The 23,381-nt window shown below is 27.6% G+C and overlaps 1 protein-coding gene across 1 annotated transcript in view; it reads right to left on the bottom strand.

Annotated features, from left to right (window-relative positions):
- Positions 1 to 1,558: 1,558 nt before the first annotated feature.
- Positions 1,559 to 23,381, bottom strand: part of Acp32CD (Accessory gland protein 32CD) — a 67,595-nt gene continuing 45,772 nt past the window's right edge. The window contains exon 2 of the mRNA XM_071179784.2: positions 1,559 to 6,347. Coding sequence (XP_071035885.2) covers positions 6,070 to 6,347 — 278 coding nt within the window. The 3' untranslated portion in view covers positions 1,559 to 6,069. The remainder of the gene's footprint in view (positions 6,348 to 23,381) is intronic.

Below are 23,381 nucleotides of genomic sequence, written 5' to 3'. Positions count from 1 at the left end.
AAAAAGAAATAAGCTTTCTGTAAAAGGGGGTACGATATTGGTTTGCACAGTTGGGTAGAGGGGGCGCTCATGTCGATGCAAAGAACAACACGTAGCAGTTAGTAAAGCGTTCAACGTACTGAACTTGCGGCAATCTACTGAATTTTTGCATTATTTTTTCTACATCAAATAATAAAGAATCAAACATATTCATTTTCTACACACTTAAAACAATTTATTCTTTACAAGATTATATAAGAATTTATACATATGCTAAAAAGATATTTAAGTTTCAAAAGTTAGGGAAACTGTTAATTTATTATATAATGCAGTCAGATTGATCCAAATTCAGATTAGGATTTACAATTTTCGTAATATACATACTTGTAACTTCAAAATTATATTGAAATAAATTACTGACTTACTAGTTTTTTATAAAACAGACATAAATGAAAACAAAAAAAAACAAATTTGAATTAAATTTAGAAATATATTGGGTGAGTTCTGTAACACGGAGCCTAAATAACACATTTCAAGTTGTTAAAACCTTTAAATAGATGAAGAAGTATATTTACTTGAGTTTAGTGATAATTTATTTTAATGCCAGAGAGAGCGAATATCCATATTTTCTTTATCTAAACAAATTTAGAGTTAACTAAAATATTTAAATGATAAACTTTTTTTTAATTGAAAATAATCTATTACAATGCACTGGTTGGTTTTTTTAATAATTGAAATAAAAATCCATATGCAATGAAAATTAAGGAGTCTGCTAAGGAATCTGAAAAATGATAACATGTGTAAAGTAAAGTAGATTGTTCGAAGTCAACAGTCAAACCGTATTTCGTTTGACAGTTGAAGAAATTCGACTCCAATGCTTTCGTGTAACATAACTCACTCCTTTTAAAATATATATTAAAATGTTCATTTTAAACATAAATATTGTAAACAAATATAATCGTAGCAAATAATTTTTTCAGTTACATCATGTAGCACCTTTTGATGTCAAAATCGGTACAATAATCTTTCTACGAAATAAAGCACCAACTTTATATGTACAACTATAACTAAGATTTCAAATAATAGAAGCGTTTTGTACAAAAGAGAAAATTGGGTACTTGCACTTTAAGAAGAAGATCATTGATACCCAGACATGTGACCTCTTGGATGCTTTGCGCATGCTAATGGATAAATGTGTGAACCGAATTTTCCCCAGATCAGTTTGTGATATTTATAATTCCCTTCTTGCAGAGAAGAAAGTTTGTTTGCAATCGGAGCAAGTAAGGAATTTTATAACATCATAAACTGATATAGGGAAAATTAAGCTTGCACTTGATCTCCGTGAGCATGCGCAATATCATCGATACCCACACTACGCCACTTGCAGGTATCACATTGAAAAACTAATAACTTTATAGGATTGCTCAAGCATCTTTTTTCTAAACTATGAACGCAGGTTTAAAAAAAACTCAATGCATTTCGAAGTAAAGAAAAAAATTCTAAAGATGTAAACTTTTTCTTAAAAGGTGGTCTGCTAGTTAAATTTTTAAAAAATCACGTCTAGTTCGTATTTGAGCAGTTTTTTTTTTTTGTTTGTTTTTTTGACTTATTTAATTAAACATTGAGCTAAGGAACCAATTGAAATTGTGCGTGTTAAAAAGTGAAATCAGACTGATAACATATGATGCTTTTTTTTTCTGACGTCAAAAAGTTTTCTACTAAATGATGCACACTTGAGCAATTCTATTGATACACAAAAACACATACATATGTATACATACATATTTATATCCATATTTATATATGTACTTACCACATGGGCTTCTCAGATGTGTTGCAAAATAAAAATTGAAAGACTAAATAACTACGCCTATTACCTCTACTCATGATGAAAAAGAAGAATTAGCTGTAGTCTACGTATGTCAAAAAAAGCACCATCTTCATAGTAAAGATAACTTAAAAAAATGACTGATAATGTAAATGCTTATTCTGAAATGGACAGATACCAGCATTATCGTTATTTTAGCACACGTGAGATATTTATGAAAATGTTTTCGAATAGGACCGGGAAGAAGTTTAAAATCAATTGCTAAAATCGTTTTCTTTTTATTCGTTATTGAATAAAAATATTATCGCTTGTTTTAATCATTTATTAAATAAAAAAATTTTTTGTTATTTTATTGAAAATGACAACTGTTTAGAAAAGGAAATAAAGTGTTAGCAACTTTAAGCTATGAAATAAGCTATATTTATATTTTTAGGCTATATGTTGGATTATATTTAGAGAAATTTAAGATGTGTTATTAAAATCGTTTTCTACTTCGAAATCGTTTTCTTTATGTGCATTATTGAAAAAAAATGTTAGTGTTTGGCTTCATTATTAAATATTGAAATTTGTTTTTTCTCATTTTATTGAACACTACATCGATTTCGAGAAAAGAAATAAAAGCTCTTAACACCTTTAGAAAAATTGATGTAAAAATGTTTTTAAAGCAAATTTTTTCTTTGTTATTTCAATTAATTAATAAACATTAATTTCTTTAAGTAATTTTAAAAAACTATTGGAATTTATTATTTGTTTTATTTATCTATTCTGTTATGTGTATAAGTTTGCTTTAGAATGCTTTTATGAGTTAAAATTTTTTTATAGAACATTACAATTGCACTGGAAAAAAACACCATAACACCATAAAAAATAAAAAATAAATGCTAAGCATCTTTGAAAAACATATTCTCAAAAGGTTTTGTTCATTAGGATAATTCATTATTAAACATAAATATCTTTACGTAATTTTGCATAAAAATTGAGCTTGTTAATATTTTATACTTATTTGTTCCATTATGTATATAAAATTTCTTAAAATTATCTTGAATGTGGATTATATGCTTTTTCCCTCTTTTTCAATTTTAGAAACTATTTTAAAATGATAATTTTGTAGATGTTTCCTTTATAAAACTTATCATTTCATATATAAATGCTACATTAATAAATATTGAGCTTGAAAATCGCCCCGAAAAGGCATGGAAATTGCTTTATGTAAATTCATTTCTAAAAGGATTATTAAATGACAAATTTATAGCAATGAAAATGTTCCAAATAAGGAATTCTTTACTATATATGTTAATAAGAAACATCAGTTAAAATAGTAGAAACAAAAAACTGTTTTGGAAAAAAAATTAATTCCAAAATTTTTTTATTTTTTTTATTAAAAACCCGCATAAATTGTATATTAAAGTTGGTCATTTGTTTCATAGCATTTAAATATGGTATGGACGATTAGGGTTAAAAGTTTTTTTTAAATTTTTTTTATAAAATGATCTTTCACCAGCGACCCTCTTGTCTGACAATTCATTATGAAAATTAAAAAGATTTTATGCGTAAAAAAAATCCGTTTTTTTTATTGATAGTTTTATTGACAGAATACAATTTAAAGCGCTAATTGCTAGTGCATTTTAAATAACTTTCTATCGATTATTTGAATTGGATTTTTAAAATTATAAAAAAAAATTTAATGATATTTAAGTATTTTTACATAGATAAACAATTAACTTTAAAAAAATTATGATTGAAATTTTATAACATTTTGCTTTTTAAATTTTATCAAAAGTTTTCAGTAAACTTTTTATTTGAAAAGAATCTTTTTTACTGCTAAAAAGTTGGTAAATTTTGACCATCCTAAGAATAGAAAAGTGGTATTTTTATGCTTTGTATACATTAAGAGATTATTTAAAAAAATTCATATTTTGCATTTATTAAACAACAGTTAAGAATATGTTTGAATTTTTGCATTTTAAATTGGTTTTACTACATTAAAGAATATAAAAGTGTACGTAAGTTCCTTTACCTACTTAAAAGGACTAAATCATGATAATGAATACTATAAAATATTTACAGATATTGATGAGAAATAATAGAAGCTTTTAGAGATAGTTAAATTATGAAGTAAGAAACTTAATAAAAAAATAATCACTTAATCATTCGAAGGTCACCGGCTAATCTATCAAGAGAACGTCTGTTATGAAGCTGTCAATTCCAAATTGATACATTTTTTAAAAAAAGAACACCTTCCTTTCGTTCCTGTCTTTCTTCACACAGTCTATGCCCTGACATTCACGCGCAATCAAGAGTAACATTTTCCTTTCCATAATGTGAAGATATGCACAGATAAAAATTGGACGTTAATGCTTGGATTGAACCTTTCATAGCTATTGTTGCCGAAAAGCTGAGGCAATCAACCTATGAAAATTCAATTTGTGAAATTGCATTTATAGTAACAAGAAAGAAAAACTTTTTTTTTCTTCTTAGAAAGCCTTTAGTTAATACAGGAAATCATATTTTAAGTTAAAAATTTAATACTTAATTTGAAAAATTAAAAAATAAGTCGTAAAAATTTGTTTGAAGGAAATAAACAATCAAAGAATATTAAATTACAAGTTAAATGTGCCAAATCAAACGAAGTTCTGCAGTTATTTGTAAGATTAAGATATTTGAGTGATGCAGTTTAATTTAAGGACCAGCATAGTTATTGTAAAAAGTTAAGGCTAATAAAAAATTAATAATAATGAGCTATTATAATTATATTTTGTCAGAAAAAATGTAAAGTAAATTTCATAAAACAAACAAGTTCCTTATTTCCAAAAAATCCCCGTTTTTAATTTTGTCTTATAAACAAAAACCATAATAAGCTATTAATTTAGTTTTTGAAGGCTCTTAGCACGTCATAGGTGACTTTTTACAAATCTTAAAAACTAATACAAATGAAGCATAAATACCTTATAAAAGTCAGATCAGAAAATGTAATAAAATGTTAAAAGGAGTGATTTTATTTTTAAAAAATTCAAGGAATCAAAAAACTATATTTGATGTAAAATTATTTTTAAAAAAAAATTGACAGACTAAGCAAAGAACTATAATTGTCAAAATAAACTCACATTTAAAATAAGAACAATTATATACAAATGATGAATAAAATAAATGCGTAAGAAAAAACATGAACAATAAATTAATTTATAAAAACTTTTAAGGTACCCTACGTAAAATATAAACTAATTTACTATTAACACATTTAAAAGCAGGAAAAAAAATAAAAATAAAAATTTTGTTTAATACAATTTTTTGATCTCGCAAATTTCGGTTTTAAAATGTTAAAGCAGATACTTAATGATTCAATACAAATTTCATAGAACAATTTTTTTTTTACCAATTGTTGCAGAATAAGGATAAATTTCACAGAAATTCTTTCACATTGGCGACAACAACTACGAATGCAATGCATCGTGATCTATTTCACCTTGAAATGGTTATAGAACCAGAAAAGCCTTAACAAAAAGGAAAGTTTCATTTGTAACTATCTTTTTTTTTAGCTGAATGCCGCTATAAGAAAAAGTTTCTCCACTTCTTGCTTCATTCATATAGCAGTTATCTAACTTGGCACAGTCACACATTAAGATACATTACCTACGTTCAGTCCAGAGTTCATTATAAGGAGCAAAATGTTTATACAGCACTTTCTTTTCTGCAAAATGTTCCGTGTTACCTTTTTTTTGGATTTTGTATATTTATATAAAAATCTTCCAATCAGAGTTTGATAATTTATAGATCTAATTCATCAACATCAAGCAAAAAGTGATCGGCAAAACTTAAAAAATTATTCTTATTGTGGAGAATTAGTAAAATTGGATAATTTGTATTCTGAATAATCTATAATTATGATAGTTAAATTAGTGGATTTGATTAGAATTAATAAGGAAAAAAGTAGCCACATAGAATAAATATTTAGAATGCTAAATAATCTTAAGCTTATTATCTTTGTATTCTATTCATAAATCAGATAAAAAATAATTTATAAATTAATTGCATATGCATGAAACGCATCAGTGTATTTTATTAAAGTTCAACCATTTACTTTCTTGCTTAGATGCTGGTGAATGCAAAGAAAACCTAACCAGTTCATCTTTGGCATTTTGTTAAACCTTCTAATGAAGTAACTTCCTTTGGATGTCAAATGAAAATTAAAAATTAACACAAACAAAATAAAAAAGAAGAAACTAGCTTCTTGTTTTTCATTTCTCCTTTTACAATTTCATATTTTACTCAGGTTTTTCTTCCTCATTGTTTTCCCTAGATTCAACATTTTCGCTATCTGTTGCCTCAGCTGTGGTATTCTCTTCTTCCTTTTCTGCTTCCTCTCCCGTTTGCTTCTCTTCGTTTTCCTCTCCATCGCCGCCATCTTGGATCGATTTTTCTCCATCTTTCTCACAGCCGCCATTTTGTTCAGACTGTTCTCCGCCAGATGGCGCGGTCTCGTTCTCATCACTCTTTGCAGTCACATCTCCATTGCAGGCCTCTTTTTCGTCTCCCGTTGTATCTGCGAATGAAAAAGAACAAAATATTAAATCCAATGAAAATATGCTCAGAAAATAAAAAAGTGAGAGAGATTCAAATTTCTTATTAATGCCACCGGAAATGAATTTTTTTTTATTTCTTTAGCAGTTAAACCATACAGGCAGATATTGTTACATTTTCCCCTTTTCTACCATATGAGAGTTGAAATTATTTATTCGCTGTTGTGTAAATTAATTATTTGTATTTTTATTATGTGAAGGTTTGCCGCAAGGAGAAGGTCATTATCATCTTATCTGTCTTTCTTTTCACTGATGTTAAGGTCAAGTTACACTTCACTTAAGAGTTTACGATGAACAAATAGTACAACTCACAAAAGTCCGTTATGTGAGTTATCTGTTTAAGATATATTTTATGAAAATAATTTATTAAAACTCTGAGTAAAAGTATATTACACTCATTCAGTATTAATATTTAATGCATATTTTGCTTTTATAATTTCGGAGACATGTGGAAAAACGCCAATTCCAAAAGAAATAGTAAAGCTTTTATACTATCTCGTAGAGGTTCTCTACATTTTTTTGAATAGCTTTAAAAATTTTCAAAGTTTTAATATGGTTCATTTCATTGAATTCAATAAAATCATGAAGCTCATTAAAATAGAAGTTTCATCGAATTGTTTATTTTACTTTTGGACCCCTACCACAGATTACACGATTGAAAGAAAATAAGAAGATTCAAAGGAACTTGTTTTCATACTATGATGTTTAAACAAATTTTTAGCCCGTTCAGTAAATCACAAAAAAAAAACTAGTATTTTTTTAAAATACGAGCATCCACTATAGGTAAAAACAACCAAAATCAATTTCGAAGTTCTCTTTATTTCTCACTTTATAGCCATCGTTGAACAACCGACCGAGTTTTGAGTTTACGACTGCCAATGTTCAACTCCGCAGCCTTTTAATTTTAAACCCAATCCATAAGACAAAGCAACTCCTGCATCAAGTAATAGGAGAAATTTGCTTTCGTGGAGGACCTTTTGATGGAACTAACCCACATTTGCGTTACATGGGAAAGAAAACTACGAAAACCTCCCACTGTCAGTCTAACGGAAGGAGACTCTAACCCATGATCCGTCTATCACTGAGAATATTTCGCGTCAGCGCTGTGGTCGGTGCGAGTTGGGTAAGGAATTCGTATCCAGCAGCCATTGCTGTGATTCGAATCCGGGTCTCCTCATTGTTAAGTGGGCTCTCCATTTTTTAATATTTTTCATTAACGAAAATTGAACAGTAAGACAGAACGAATTATCAAATCATACAACATCGCATGAATAATCATTTCGTGTAACATCGTGTAAATTATCATATCATTTCACATTATTATTATGCCTTTTGTAATAGTTACGTCATTTGATTTGCAACATGTTCCAGTATAAATAGATTTTACGATAAAAAGTACCGACATTCTGAGTGCCGGTACTTTTCAAAATAATTTGATCTGCAATTTCTTACAGCATAGCTCATTTTCGAATCAAGCTTTACTTCATTCCTTGAATTTTTATATACTGCAATTTATTTTCCTAAAGGTGAACAGACTTTAAAACACTATTTACAATAAATTCGACAATATATTCAGTCAATATGTATAAATAACAGATTATCCAAATTATAACCCAATAAAGTTATTATTAGTTATATTTATTTCGTGAATTTAGGTATGCGTTTATTTAACATTACGTTTAGATGTGTACTTTCTTATTTATTGATTGCATACAGACTAAGAATAAAAAATTTTCAGTAAAGAAAATTTTAATGAAAACTATATCATATTTTAACTAGTTAAATTCTCATTTATTATATTTAAAAATTATTTTTCACTCAAAAATCTGTATTGCTTATTAAGATTAAGTCCCTAACAATGTGCATGCAAACAAAAAAAATATGTTTATAACAGAAGCGCAGTTTTTATTTTGTATCACCTTGACAAAACTACTAATTGTACCTTTAACAGAAATTGAAAATAATCTAATTATTTTAAAACAACAGTTTTCTTTGCTTAAGTTTTATATATTTTCATTTTTTCTTTGGTTAAGAGACTTTTTTACCATGCCTAACTTTAAAAGAATTTCCAATCAACTTTAGAACATTTTCTACTGATTCCTCTATAGCATCATCCGTTAATCAAATTAATAGAACCCACAAGGGAATTCCCTTTTCTTCTAACAAAAAAAAAATAAAACAATAATCTTAGAATCTCCTCTTAATCTACTTTAGTGGAAGAGGGTATTGTTCTTTTGTTGCCTAATTGAATGATCCGAAGTTCTTTTTTTCTAAGGATAGCTATTGAACCAGATGGGAGAAAATGATCGTCTGCTTAGATATTTTCTTTATCAAAGAGTGTGACAAATGTACCCCATCTTCTTGTTAACGTCAACAGGCATATGAAACTGAAGAGGAAAAAAACACTGTGTGGGTTATTAAAAGTAAGTGAGCGTGCAAACGTGAGATATTGGAACACCATTTTTCAAATAAAGCGTTCTTGTTTCCAAAGTTTTTTTTTTCATTCATTATTTTTCAATTCTTAATGATTTAAGACTTACTTTTTCTTCATAAAAATTGACATTGTTATGTGTTGTGCAAAATTAACAACCTACCGAGAGGGGAAGAGTGTAATTCAATAAACTGGCACATTTTAATTTTCTCTTAATTATATCGATATTTTTACATTCTTGAAGACACTGTCAAAAAGTTTGGAATCTGCTAAAGCAAAGTATAATTTAAATTTATTTGAATCATAATATAGTGAACTATATTTTTTTTTAATTATAAACGTCGTTGAACAGCCGATCCAAATTTATGGGTTTACGACAATGTTCAACTCCGAAACCTTGTAATTTGGAACCCAATCCAGAAGACAAGGAAACTCCTGGATCGAGGATTGGGAGAAATTTGCCTTCGTGGAGGACTTTTTGATGGAGCTTGCCCGCATTTGCGTTACATGGAGAGGAAGACCACGAGAACCTCCCACGGTTAGCCAGACGAAAAGGGACTCTAACCGTCTACCACTGAGGATATTATCCGTCAGCACTGTGGTCGGTGCAAGCCGGATGCGGAACTCGTATCGACTGGGATTTGAACCCGGTTCGCTCATTGGAAGGCGAACGCTCTATCCCCTGAGCCTTCATGGCTCTGATAAACTATATTGTATAATTTCATACAAATTTTACGCCCTATTATGCATGCACCAAATTTGCATTAGGTAACAGTATTACGGTTCAACATGCTACTGCCAGCAAACTCATGTACGCGATGTTAACACGATGCTGCTGCCAACAGCATCGTGCATACTATGTTAACCAAATATTTTTGAGAATGCAAACACGATTATTTTTCTTAAGAATTTATAATGCGCTTCGATCACTTTTAAGGATGGTGTGGCATTAAAATAATTAAAAGATTTTAAACATCGAAGTTAAACTTTTTTCTTAAAAATTTTCATTTATTTTAATGCTGCTTCTCTTGTATTTTTTTTAGTCGTATTGCATAAGTAATGTTTTAATTAATCAAGAACATGCATAGAGTGCAATTAAATGCATATTCTGAGATATTATAAAATATGCATTCATGAGAACGCTACTTACGCTCTAGCCTGTTAATATTTTCAAATTACTATGTGTTATTAGTTATTACAAGAATAGTAATCCTTGTTAACAATAAACATTCATTAAAGATAAAAATCTAATCACTTTAAAAATAATTATAAATTAATAAACATCTTAAAAATTTTTTGTTTGTTTACGCAAATGAATACGAAATGCGTGAAATTAGTTTTTACTTAAATGCTAACATAAAATTACATTTTAAATTCATAAAAGCCGTTTTGAAACTAAGGGATTATACAAAAAGAGCACACAGCAAGATATAAAAGCAATCGAAATTATAAAATTGTTCTATGATAAAAGGTTAGAATCAAAATTGAATTTCAAAGACTCTTAGAAAAAAATTACTTACACACTTATTAAAAAAGGACTCGATTGGCTTATAAATACATTAATAAACAAAAAAATTCTTTTCTGACACATTAAAATGAGTTTTACAAATATCTTTATTTATTAATTCAATTCATTTTTGAAAAAAAAATTAAATTTAAGAAGATTAAAATAAAAATATATTGTTTGTTCCCCATTTAATGTATTAAAATGCAATATTTATCATTTGACAATGCAGTGAAAAGTAAATCAGATATTTAAAGAATAAAATGAGTGCACTGTTTTTAAATTAAAATTATCATACATACTTTAAAATATAAATAAAATTGAATTGGAGAATATTTCGAAATACCGTTTATAAAAATAAAAACTGCTATTTGTTGAAATTCTGTTTAAAATATGTAGGTCACTGTTTTTCAATTGAATGAAATCCCGATTATTCCCCCCATCCATGATTTTTCTTCAATACAATACATGGGGAGCACCCCTTATAGGGTAAAAGGAAAGAGATATTCATGCAAAAACAGAATAAAAATTTAAAAAAAAAAAAACTTGTTCGTTTTCTCCTTCCTCCAATAGCTTGAATAGTCATTTTTTTCATTATTACTCCAAGCTTAGCTAAATTTCTGTATCTGTTCCATAAACTGAGCTGTATTCTATTTAATATAAATTACTATTTAATGCGGTAATAGAACTTTTTCTTTTGAAAACCAATTTAGTTTTATTTAAGAAGTGATTCTTAATATTTAATTCAATGAGTCACACATATTTTTAGAACCAATTTGATTTCATTTAATAAATGATTCATAGCATTTAAATTCAAAATAAAAGCAAAGTTAACTTTGATTTGTTGTTCAAAGATCAAGTATTGAAATTGCGATTACAAGTTCTTGCGATTACAAGTTCTAAATAGATTAAGTGTCAGATTAAGTTAGTCATTTATGCGTAAAATAATATTTTAGCTGTTAGAAAAAAACAGAAAAAAAATACCCGATGGTATTTTAAATAATCCATCTTCCGAGAATTGTCAAATTTTTCTACTTGTCCCTATTTAATAAATTTTTTTGTTCTTATAGATTGAAAATGTTAAGCTAATTGAACTTAATTTTTATGTATATAAAGGCTTTGAGATTAGAAATTAAGTGTAAAAAATTTCCTATTTCTTTGCAGTTATGAAATATACATTTTTTATGAAAGAAATTTACATTTTGACAAAAAAAAATAACTAAAAAGAAAAACAATATTTTTATCAAATTTTTCACAAAAATACATCAGGTAAAAAATTCTCTCTATTTCGACGATATCATTGAAGTTACAAGTAAATAAGAAACTTTGTTTAATAAATAACAAATAGAATAATATTTGAAAAAAATATCTCTTCAAGTTAAATTCAGAATAGTTTTGAAACAGAAGTTATAAAATGATTGTGGAAATGAGTCTGTAATCATTTACTTGAAATTACTTTATTTTAATCGCTTTTAATTGTAAGCATTATTGATTTAAAAAAAACAATTGGGTATACTACAGCCTACGTCACAGGTTGTGTTATTCCTACTAAATTTAACCCATGAACGGCATTTTCTGCGAGCCTAACATCAAGCCACAAATAAACAAACGAAGTATTTGATCGTTTAAATAGCTGCTCGCCAGATTTTATTGCATTATAAAGAAAAGTAATTGATATTCGATTTTTGATTAATAATTGATTTATGTGGATAGTGGCATTTATGTGGATAGTGGCATAGAATTTAGCATTGCGTCATGGTAAATGTTATTCCTACTAAGTGGAAGTAGTTGTGTTTTTTTTTATATTATACCCAATTGCATTAAGATTAATAAATATATCGCTGGTTCAAAACTAAGACGACACATCTGCAAGCATAATACGTTTGCGGAATTGTCGTTTTAGTTTTGAACCAGCGATATACTCTTTTCTACAAAGAAATATATAAAGAATTTCAACTCTAAAGTTTAAACATATTAGAAAAAGGTTTTTTTTTTTTTATGTGCGCCAAACTGGCAACGCTAGCTCGAACGATTTTAACGCTATGATACGGCAAAAGCTTAACTACTAATTAGATTGAAGAGTTTATCGTTTTCTTCTTTTATTTTTAACTGAATTTATGAAGTTCTTAGTAATCGTTTGGTTATTTGCTTTATTTTGTTCTATAAAATGCTTAGATTTTAATTCTCTTAGGATGCCGAGCGTTAACGAAGACGAAAGTAAGTTTTAAAAAGCAAATTGCGATTTATTTTAAATGTTTCCATTTTGCCTATTTTTTGCTCTTAAATTTGTGTCAATATTTATTGAAATGCATATTTGTATGAATGGTATACACCATTACACTTTTTACACAAATGAATAAATTCCGAAAAGGATTATTTCTTTTGTCTGTCGATAGTAGAATTTATTATATGGCAGAATAAAATAAACAAGAGAGAATAAAACTATGCTTCATATTTAATCTATATGAATCCAATGTATGTAAAAAGAATAAAAATTTTCAGTAAAATAAAATTAATGTTTCTGTTTTAGAGTCTTTTTTAAAAAAGGCTTTATTTTATACACACTTTACCTCACGTGACCCTATTTATTTAATTACAGGGATTTAGTAATTTTTTGGTTATTATTACTGTGAAATTACGGTATATCTGTTTTTTTGTTCCGTAATATGCTCCAGCAAAAATGGGTTTCACAACAAAAAGTACCGACACCCGGAGTGCCGGTACTTTTTACCGAATTTGATCCGGAACTTTTTACTGTGTACAAGGAAGGTACCCGAACCTTGATTAGTTCACTTGAAAATTAAGCTGATTTTTTTACAGTTTTTTTCCTTAAAAAGTAAACTTGTTTGAGTACATGAGAGTACATATTTCATATTTTGAGAACATTACATTCTAGAAACATTCCGTCACGTGCATATAGTACAATTATATCATAACTTTCAAATATTGGACGCAGTTCCTAGAAAACAACTTGACCAGACAAGATCAAGTTGTATATAAAAAAACACATATTGTTCTTATATTTCGTATTGGGTAGTTATATGCTTAAATTTTATTTTTAAGGAATTACATTTAAAATGAGCCATTTAATGTTTTTAATTCGAATTTTTGCATGTTATATAATTACATACAATATATATTTGGTAACTAACAGTAACAGTTAAGTAACAGTTTGAAATTAAGTGGTAACTACCACTTGATTTCAAACAATTCTACAGTATGGATCATATGTATACATGTTTTTTTAATGTAATATTTTCAAACTGTCCATAAAAAGTAAAATATTAATAAGCATTCATAAAAGTTACGGTACCAACAAAATCTAAAATAAGTATGACCTTACTGTCACAAAATAAATCAAAAATATCGATTGTAATATTAGAAAGACGAGGCTTAACAATATTTCCGTAACTGAAGCGTTGTAAAATGACTTATTCGTTAATATTCTACTCTATTTTAAAAACCGATGAGTCAAAATCATCAAAAATGCTATAAAATCTTATTTTAACCTTATTACAGTTGTGATAATAAATTTTAAAAAAACGAAAAATTCGATAGAAATATTATTTTTAAGAGAGAGAAATTATTTTAAAAAATCCATAAAAAATATTTTGCTGCGCACTGTAAAAAATGAGTGCTCAAATATCACGTAACTTTCCTCATTTTTGATAAAACCGTTTTCTGGTATATGCTCCAAATAGAAAGTGATAAAATAACTATCGTCACTTTTTCAGGGAAACAAATTTCGTCAAAATTAAATTCTATTTTTTTTTAAAAAAACTTGTTTTGTCTAATGTATCTAATTTTTCTAATAAAAACTCTATCGTGCACACCATATAAATGGATCAGTGTCGCATCAATAACACAAATAGGACAGATAGAACCGAGAGATAAATTATTACAACCATGCCCGAAGCGAGAAAGCCCGGAATCTTTCTGGTATGAGGCAAACTTCTTGACCACCATACAGCCGGGTCAGCTCGTTTTGTCACTTTATTTTCTTCATTTCAATTTCGTCATTCTACTTAACAATCTCTCACAATGCGCTGCGATCAGGTTTCGAGTTGAGGAAATACTTTTGTCATACATTTAGGAGCTTATGTTTCGTCAATAATCGTGGCAAAATGATTTTCAAAATTATCGAAATACAACTCAGGGATTGCTGAATCATCAATTTTTTTCTAAATCATTATTTCTTAGAATGTGATGATATATGCCTTTAATAGATGCTACATGCCTCTGCTTCTAATTTTAAAAGAGAACATTGTCTCAATAATCGGAGTTCTGTTAAACTTTAATCATCAATTACTAAAAAAAACGTAAATTTTTCATTTCTAGATTGACTATGACTACTATTTTATCGTTATTTACTGTGCTTAAATAATTTTGCTCATTTTGTTTAAGCTTTTTTTCTTTTTACTTTATAACAGTCGTTGAACAGCCGACCCAATTTTTGGGCTTACGATTTATGTTCAACTCTGTAGCCTTGTAATTTTGAACACAATCCAAAAGACATGGGAACTCTTGGATCAAGTATTGGAAGAAATTTGCCTTCGTGGAAAGCTTTTTGATGGAACTAACCCGCATTTGCGTTACATAGAGAGGAAAACCACGAAAACCTGCCACGGTTAGTCTGACAGCAAAGGGACTCTAACCCATCATCGGTCAACCACTGAGGATATTTCATGTCAACAAGCCGAATGCGGATTCGTATCGACCAGCCATGATATTTTTGGTAATAAGAATATAACTACAACGATGAGGAACTTTTTCAGTTCAGACTATTATGTTCTTATGTTATATAGAGAGATATTAGAGACCGCAAAATATAAACAAATCAATGTAAATGTTTTCCATTTATGTTTTTGCCGGAACATTGACTTCGTTTTGAACGTTAATGTCAAATATATGTTGAAAATTCATCCTAAAAATGTTCTAATGCTTTTCCCGGGAAATATACATTCTCGTAAATATATCTTTACATTTAGGATCGAATTCAAATTTAGTGGTGAGCGAAAGTTAAAAGAAAAATGGCAAACTAGGTACAAATAATCTGTGTATAAAACTGATACTAATTTGTATTAGAGATACATTGTTTATTTTTTATTAAAAAAATGCCAGCCATTGACTATTAGATCATTAGGTTTCTAGCTCTCCAGTACTTCTTAACAATAAAGTCATGCGCAAGTAGTCATGGCTTGTTCGGAGTTACATAAAAGACAATCTGATGAAGTAGTCAGCTTGAGGCGAAATAAATGAGAACGTAGACAATCATTTATTTATAAGTACATTTATTCTTGATCTTACAAACTTGATAAACTATCAGAGGTAGATGATTAACCATTAATAAAACAAAAGTGCTCGAATCGTTTTATAATTAATATCAGCGCAAAGTTTAAAAAAACGTTTTTGTGTTAAGCATATCGTTTTGAGTGACGCATATCGTCACTCAAAATTAGATTTAGATCAAAATCATAAAATTCTAACTAAAGTATTCACAAAGTATTGTAACTGCTTTTGGATTTTTCAATCTATTAAGTTCAATCGTAACTTAGATATGCACTGAAAAAAAGTATGGTCAAAACTATCAGAATATCGTAAACTTTAACCGAAATACTTGATAATTTTTACCAAAGTGCTTTAGTAATGATTATGGTTAAAATTTAATATAAAATATGCTTTGATATAGGATAAAATTTGATAAATCTAGTAAAATATGACGATTTTATTATGATGCCTTAGAGCATGGTATGAAAACCATTTATTCTGTTAAATTTACTTCACACATTTGCATTTTTTACTAAATGACTTTTCTACTAAAATAGAACTATAATTTTAAAAACTAGAATTTCCGGAAAGCCGTACCAGTAATGAACGGAATTATTACCAAATAAATGGTTAAAATACCGAATACTTTGGTTTCATTAAACAGAATTTTTTTTTTACCAGAAATGGATGTAAGATGATGACAAAAAAATTTTTACCATCATCATGCAGTACAGTAACTTTACCAGAACTTTTTTCTACTTGAGTGGATATACTAAACTGATAGGATTAAGTTCTCACCAAGTAATCCGGTTATAGAAAAATTTAAAACAACAGTATTGGACAAATGAACTGAAAATTGACTGTTTCCTCAAATTTGCAACCTTTTTTTAGCAAAAAAGTGATTTATCTACTTTTTTGCTAAAAAAGGAAAAGAGGAAAGAGGTTAATCACAACAGAAATTCTTTATAAAAATATTTTAAAAAAATATATTTCATAATTTTTTTTAAATTATGTAATAAGTTTAAAATACCTTTAATAAAATAATAGAATTTTAAGAATATTGTAGAAATAGCAACAGCTTAATTAAAAATATATAAATTTCATATACGCCACATCATTTGTCTCAATTTTGATTACATAAATGATGACTTACCAAAAAAAATTTCAACTGTTAAACAGTAAGAAATCATAAAAATGAAAGGCAAATTTATATCTCAAAAAATTATAAACTTTTTTTTACAATATCCATTACAATCAGGCGAGGTCCTTTTGGATAAATGTCTTAGTTTTTCGAAATTGGTCTTTATCTCTATCTGTTACGCTATAATTTTATTTATGAAATAAAATTGCTTGTGAATCTATAACAACCCAAACAGCAAATCTTCCTATCCTTATGATGAAAAAGTAAATTTTGTTTAGATAAATGCGCATTTTTATTAAGAAAAAACTAGAATACATAAAGCATTTCAAACATAAAATTTCAAACTTAACAAAAGGACGATTAGTATTGTTCGCTTTAGACACGAAATCTATAATAAAACTTTCTAAAAAAAGAAATAAAATGAATTTTCTCCAGTTACACAATATATTAACCTGATCAAAATGATATTTGATGGTACATGATTCAAAAACTCGTAAGGCTTTGAATGTGCATTGTTTCTTATGCATGTTCTAAGAACACATATAAATAAATTTCTTCTTCTATCCCAAAAATAAAGCAAAACAAAGCATTTTATCAATTACTCGAAAAGTGGTCTTGGCGTGAAAAAAAACTGAAAATATTATTGATAAAGTAATTTATATATTGTTACAGACATCAATTGAATGAGGAAACTCCCCCATGTCCTTTCTCGAACAGGATTATAGAGAGAGTTTTGACAGCTTTGACAGCTTAGAAAGAAAACTAGTAAATCAAATCCTGCCACGTTATTTTATTTTCGAAGAAAGTTTGAAGACATAGAACCATAAATTCTATCTGAAATCTCACACCCTCTCAAATAAATTGCTCTTCAGTGTGAAGTTTTTATTCAAGACAATAGGACTGTGTATGAAAAAAAAATATCGTTTTACTAACTTCAACTTTAAAGATTCTAAATATTTTGTTATTCGACCTAATATGTTTACAAATAATTTAAAATTATCTTACATATTCGTGAGCAAATGATAATCTTAGTTAAAAAGTTCAAAGCGTTTAACGAAGATTAGTCAAACAAGTGGTTCCCTGCGTCCTTAACTATCGGACCACTAGGACTCTGATAAAAAAATTAAATCTCACTTAGTATATTAATTTGCTCCTTTTCATTATTCATTCGCTTACATACCTGTGAGATTAGATTCTTGCAAAAGAATTTTCTATGATTTTAAAAAGTAGAAATTTTTTTAAAAAGAACTCAGAACTATAAAACATATTTTTTTAAGCCTTGTGCCTAATGACAAGCTCCAATTGCTTCTTAACAGCCAGTAGTAGAATTTATAGCCATATTATCACCAAACGAATCATCAACCGAAATTTTGACCATTTTCCGTATATCTAGTGTGCTAGAGCTTTTGTGCTGTGTAAAAATACTAGTTTTTTCTAATCGTTTTCTCTTTGGTGATATTAATATTACACGCAATTATTATATCACAATTTATTTTTACCGAACAGAAATTAGCGACGATCGAAAAATCAACCAATTTTAGACTAGTTAAAGTGCTTAAATTTTAACTGAAGCTCTGTTTTTCATGCCAATATAAGCTGCACTTAGTTCTTGTAAGTAAAATGAATCTGTAATTTTATTGCTGATCAAAATTGGACCCCTTTCCGAAAGTAAGCAAACTAATACAGTCACAAAACTAAGAAGAAAGAAAAATAAAATAACAAGTTTGAAAAACATTCTGGAACTAGAATCTAGAAAAAATATCTAGAACAGAGAGTGCATCGCTCTAATAGTAATTTTGTCATCCCACCGAAAGCTCTCCTATCGCCCTCATGTTATTTTAAAATAATGCTTTTGTACGTTTTTCATTTTAGATCCAGTACAAATAAAATTATTGCCTTTTTTTTACTCAATTTGAAAAATTATTAAGACTATTAAAAATTTTATTTTATTTTATCATTTTCCTTTTGATAAAATGGAAACATTTATTAATAAATTGGGACATTTTATTGGAATTTTATTCCAATAAAATGTAAATTAAATTTAAAATAAAAATTTTAATTAAAGATAATTATACCTATTGGAATATACGTATATTAAATTAGTTTAAGAACATAGTATAATTTTCGCTTCCCTGTACATCGGATACATTTTTAAATAGATTGAGTTTAAAATTATAAATAAGAAAAGTGTAAGCTTAAATAGTAATGAAAAAAATTTAAAACAAAATATTGAATTAATGTTTAATCAGTTAAAAATAAAAATTGCTCGTGGTAATATTCCTAGATCAAAAGAATGAAATAAATATTTTTTTTTATATTCTATTACATGTCACCACTGCGGTGAGGGAATTTAGTCATTTTCTGTTTTTTACAAAATATTCAATTTTAAAATTACACTTTTAACATAAGTTGAAAATTTTCAGCAAACTCTACTACATAATCATAGTTGGCCAGACAGCCTAATTCTTTTTATTAATTGCAAGAAAATCAGACTTCACTAAGTCAGCCATTTTCAACCGCGGCCTTATCCTCGTTCTTGTTCCAGTGGGTCTAAAAAGCAGTATCTCTTTTATTGCAGCGTTACAGATACTCTCTTTTACACATTTCCAATTATTTCCCACACTACCGTCACAATTCTTTATATACAACTGTTCCTTTACTTTTTCGCAATATTCAAGTCTTATCCTTTCATTTTTAAGTTTATCACAGTCATAGTCTCTCAAAGTCTCTCCCTTGAACATTTTTGCATTAGATAATCTTGATCTGACTTTGGTAATAATCAAGAAGTGATCTGAATCCGCATTAGCCACACGATAAGTTCTCACGTCCATCAAGTCTGAGTAATGTCTTGCGTCAATTAGTTCGTGATCAATTTGATTAGCACAAGTGCCACATGACGTACGCCAGGTAGCTTTATGAATATTTTTATGCGGAAAGAACGTGCTTCCTATAATCATATTATGTGAAGCAGCGAAATCAATTAGTTTGTGTCCATTATCATCGGTTGTATCATGTAAGCTAAATTCCCCAGTTACAAATTTAAATTCCCTTTCTCTACCTACTTTAGCATTTAGATCTCCCAAAATAATTTTTATATCATATTTTGGACAACTGTAGTAAATTTTGTCTAAATTTTTACTGAAAATTTCCTTTTCTTCCTCTGTTTTATCTTCAGTTGGGTTGTTTAGTTTGTTTTTTCTTCGGTTCTACTACAGCTAGCGCATATTAAAAATACGCTTTCCAGTCTATTATTTTTATCTCGCTTATTTTTTAAACAAGTTTTTTTTTTTTTTTAAAAAAGGACAAAGGAACACTTCTGACAATGTATCATGATATTAGCTAGTATAAATAAAGTAGTGCTTTTTTCGTTAGCATGCGAAATAACGTTTTTCTTATTAGTCTTAAAAAATTAAAAGTCTTAAAAATTTTACATATTAAGAATATATTATTGTGTGGTAATTAATATTGCTTAACTAATTGCAATGACAATTAAAAGTAAATGCATCTATCGCGAAATAATAAATACATTACAAATAGTTAGCTAAATATTCCTTCATAATTCTTTGCGTTTAAAAAATCGCTTGAACAATCGCAATCATTTTAAAACTATCATGATTCTACAAATTGATCAGTTTATTATAACTATATTAAAGTATTATAAATGTTTTCTGAGCTAGGGGAGAGTGGGGTCAATTGTAACAGGGTACGATTGTAACAGAGCAAAAATTTCGAGTGTCGGGTACTAGATTTGGTTCCTAGGGGGTGCACAAGATGTATTTAATAAATCTACATGTGCTCCCCTGCTGGCAACTATTTTTATGTACTTTTGAGAGAGTTACATCACAAAAGATATTTTCACGCTACGTAAGTACTTTTTTTGGTATTAGAATATTATATTGTAACAATGTAATTTAGTTTAAAAAAATAAAAATTATTAACCGAATGTGTAAGTGGACACCTTAATTAACATTTCAATAAAAAAAATAGTTTTGTTATTTAACTAGCATTGTTTTTAACTAATGAAGCTGAAATGGCGTCTTGGGGACGATTGTAACAATAAGTAAAGGGACGATTGTAACAGCTGAAAATAAATAATCTTATGTTTACAAACCATTACTAAACTCTTTAAGAACCACCAATAGTTTCCTATATCATTTATATTATGTTGCATGTGCATTATTTTATTTGTCATCTTTCACAGCATAAATTAAAATTCGTAACCCCTTAAAGCTAAAAGTTTAACCCTTTAGGTCTCTGCTCATTATTATTTTTACTTCTAAAATATCACTACTATTTTGATCAATAAAAAAATATATTGCAACTATGATAATATGTATAATTAACTATGTTTTAGTTGAATTTATGAACTGTTAGAATTGACCCCGTAAGTGGGGACAATTGTAACAAGTGCACGACTGTCAAAAATTGTTAATAACTAATATAATAACATTTAAAATAAGGTATTTTTTCTAGTAGAGGATAGTCTACTTTACTTGTCTGTCCATTAATACTAATAATATATTGGATTTTTTGTTAGTTAAACATAGCTAAGTAAAAAATGTTACAATTGACCCCACTCTCCCCTAATCTTGCTATATTGTTGAATGCAGCATAAAATTTGAAATCATCAGCGCATAAATTAATAACTATTAACTCACGAAAAACTTGCTTCAAAATCTTCAATAATTTTCATAGTGATAAAAATTTTAAAACAGGTTAATTAAAAGATTTAAGACAACAAAAAGGCATAATAATTTCTTATAACATATGAAAGACCATTCAGATATTAACTTTTTGATCACAACTAAAAAAATAAAAATTTTAAATACTTATATGTTTAACTTCCTTTCAGAACTTTTATCATGAATGACGCAATGGTTAACAATTGAAAAGTTTTTCAATTGCTTAAACAGTAAAAAAAATTCATCTGGTAAAAATAATATTAAAGTTATTTCTCAGTATGAAGAACACCAAAATTAAATATAACAATATATACCTTAGAACATGGCATAAAAAACCTCTTTTTTTCCAGTTAAATTTACTTGTTGACTGAAAATTCGGTAAAATTTGCTTGTTAAATGAAAATTCAGTTAAATTCACTTGTTAACGTAATTAGTTTCGTATTTTTAACTAAATGTGTGATGATAGGAACTATAATTTGGAAAACCAGAATTTCCAGTAAATCGTCACCATATGAACGAAAATAAAGTCAAATGGAATAACTTAAATACCACATAGTTTGATTTTATTAAACAGAATTATTGTTGTTTTTTTTACCAGAAATGTCATTACCATACAAAACAATATTTTTTCCTGAATTTTTCCACCATGTACTATTCTAACGATGCCATTACAAATCTTATTATTATATGGATAAGAGTTTTAAAAATCCTAGTTAAACTTGCTATTGAATACGAATCAGTTATTTCAATTGAAGTTTAGTTTTCGAAGTAATGCATTAATCTTTTTGTTATTTTTTTATGAACTTTGAAAAAACGCTATTTTGCTTCGCTGTGTTAGTTTAAAATTTGAATGAGTTTTGAAACCCTTAAAGATTTAAAAGTTTTTAAATACCATAAAATTAAAATTTAAAATTTGGCAATTAGACTTTTTAATCAAATGCATTTCAATGAATAAAATGACGCAAAAATTTATAACGAGTAACTTGTATTCGTTTACGAGTAAATTCCATTCATATGGTACTCCATAGATTAACCTTAAGGAAGTATAATCGTTTTTCTGGAGAGAACTTAAAACACATCTGAAATTAAGCTCTTTATATTTTGCCTCAATAGGTGGTAAGTATTCTCTTTAATAAAGCGAAGTACAATGAAAGTAGGGCTCAAAGTACCCAAGCAAACAGACAATTACCTTTAAGAAATATTATGATCATTATTACAGCTTTTTCTCCTCTTCGTCTTATAATTATTATAATTAATAATAACATTTTTCTTTATAGATTTCATTTTCATATTCTATAGCAAAGCTTTAATTCATGCTGTATATTTTTTTGTCATATTTTATAAAAATATCATATGATTTTTTTTAAAAAGTCATTTGCACTACGAAAAAGAGTATGATAAAAACTATCAGAATTTGATAAAATTTACCTTGTTTCTAACTTTATGGAAACACCAAAAAGCTTGGAAATTTTTACCCAAGTAATTTGGTAAAAAGTTTAGTAAAACCCAATTATAAAATATGGTTTTAAAAAATTTGATAAAATTTGGTAGTTTTATTATAATACTTTAGCATAAAAACCACTTATTCAGTAAAATTTATTTTTTAATTTTGAACTTTTTTACTAAATATATTGTAATAAGAACTATAAATATAAAAACCAAAATTTTCGGGATAACGTTACCATATGAGCGAAACAATTACCAAATAAATGGCTAAAATAACCTATATTTAGGTTTTTATTTCCAAAATGGTTTTGTTCTTTTTTCTTAATTCAGAAATACTCTTATTCAGTACGGTAATTTTACTAGAATTTTTTTCTCCGTGAGATTCGAAAAATACTTCAATATTTTGTAGAAATGCAGCTGTTTTTCCTGGATAAACCTATAACAGTTTTGTTGCATAGTTTAAAAATATATAAAAGTGCCAAAATTTAAATTGAAAACATTAATCAATGAGTAAAATATGTGGAA

This window comes from Parasteatoda tepidariorum, chromosome 1 (genome assembly GCF_982258835.1).
Source record: "Parasteatoda tepidariorum strain Cologne lab strain chromosome 1, Ptep-v5.0, whole genome shotgun sequence".
In the NCBI taxonomy this organism is placed as follows: Eukaryota; Metazoa; Arthropoda; class Arachnida; order Araneae; family Theridiidae; genus Parasteatoda; species Parasteatoda tepidariorum.
This window is presented reverse-complemented; position numbering and strand designations above follow the sequence as displayed.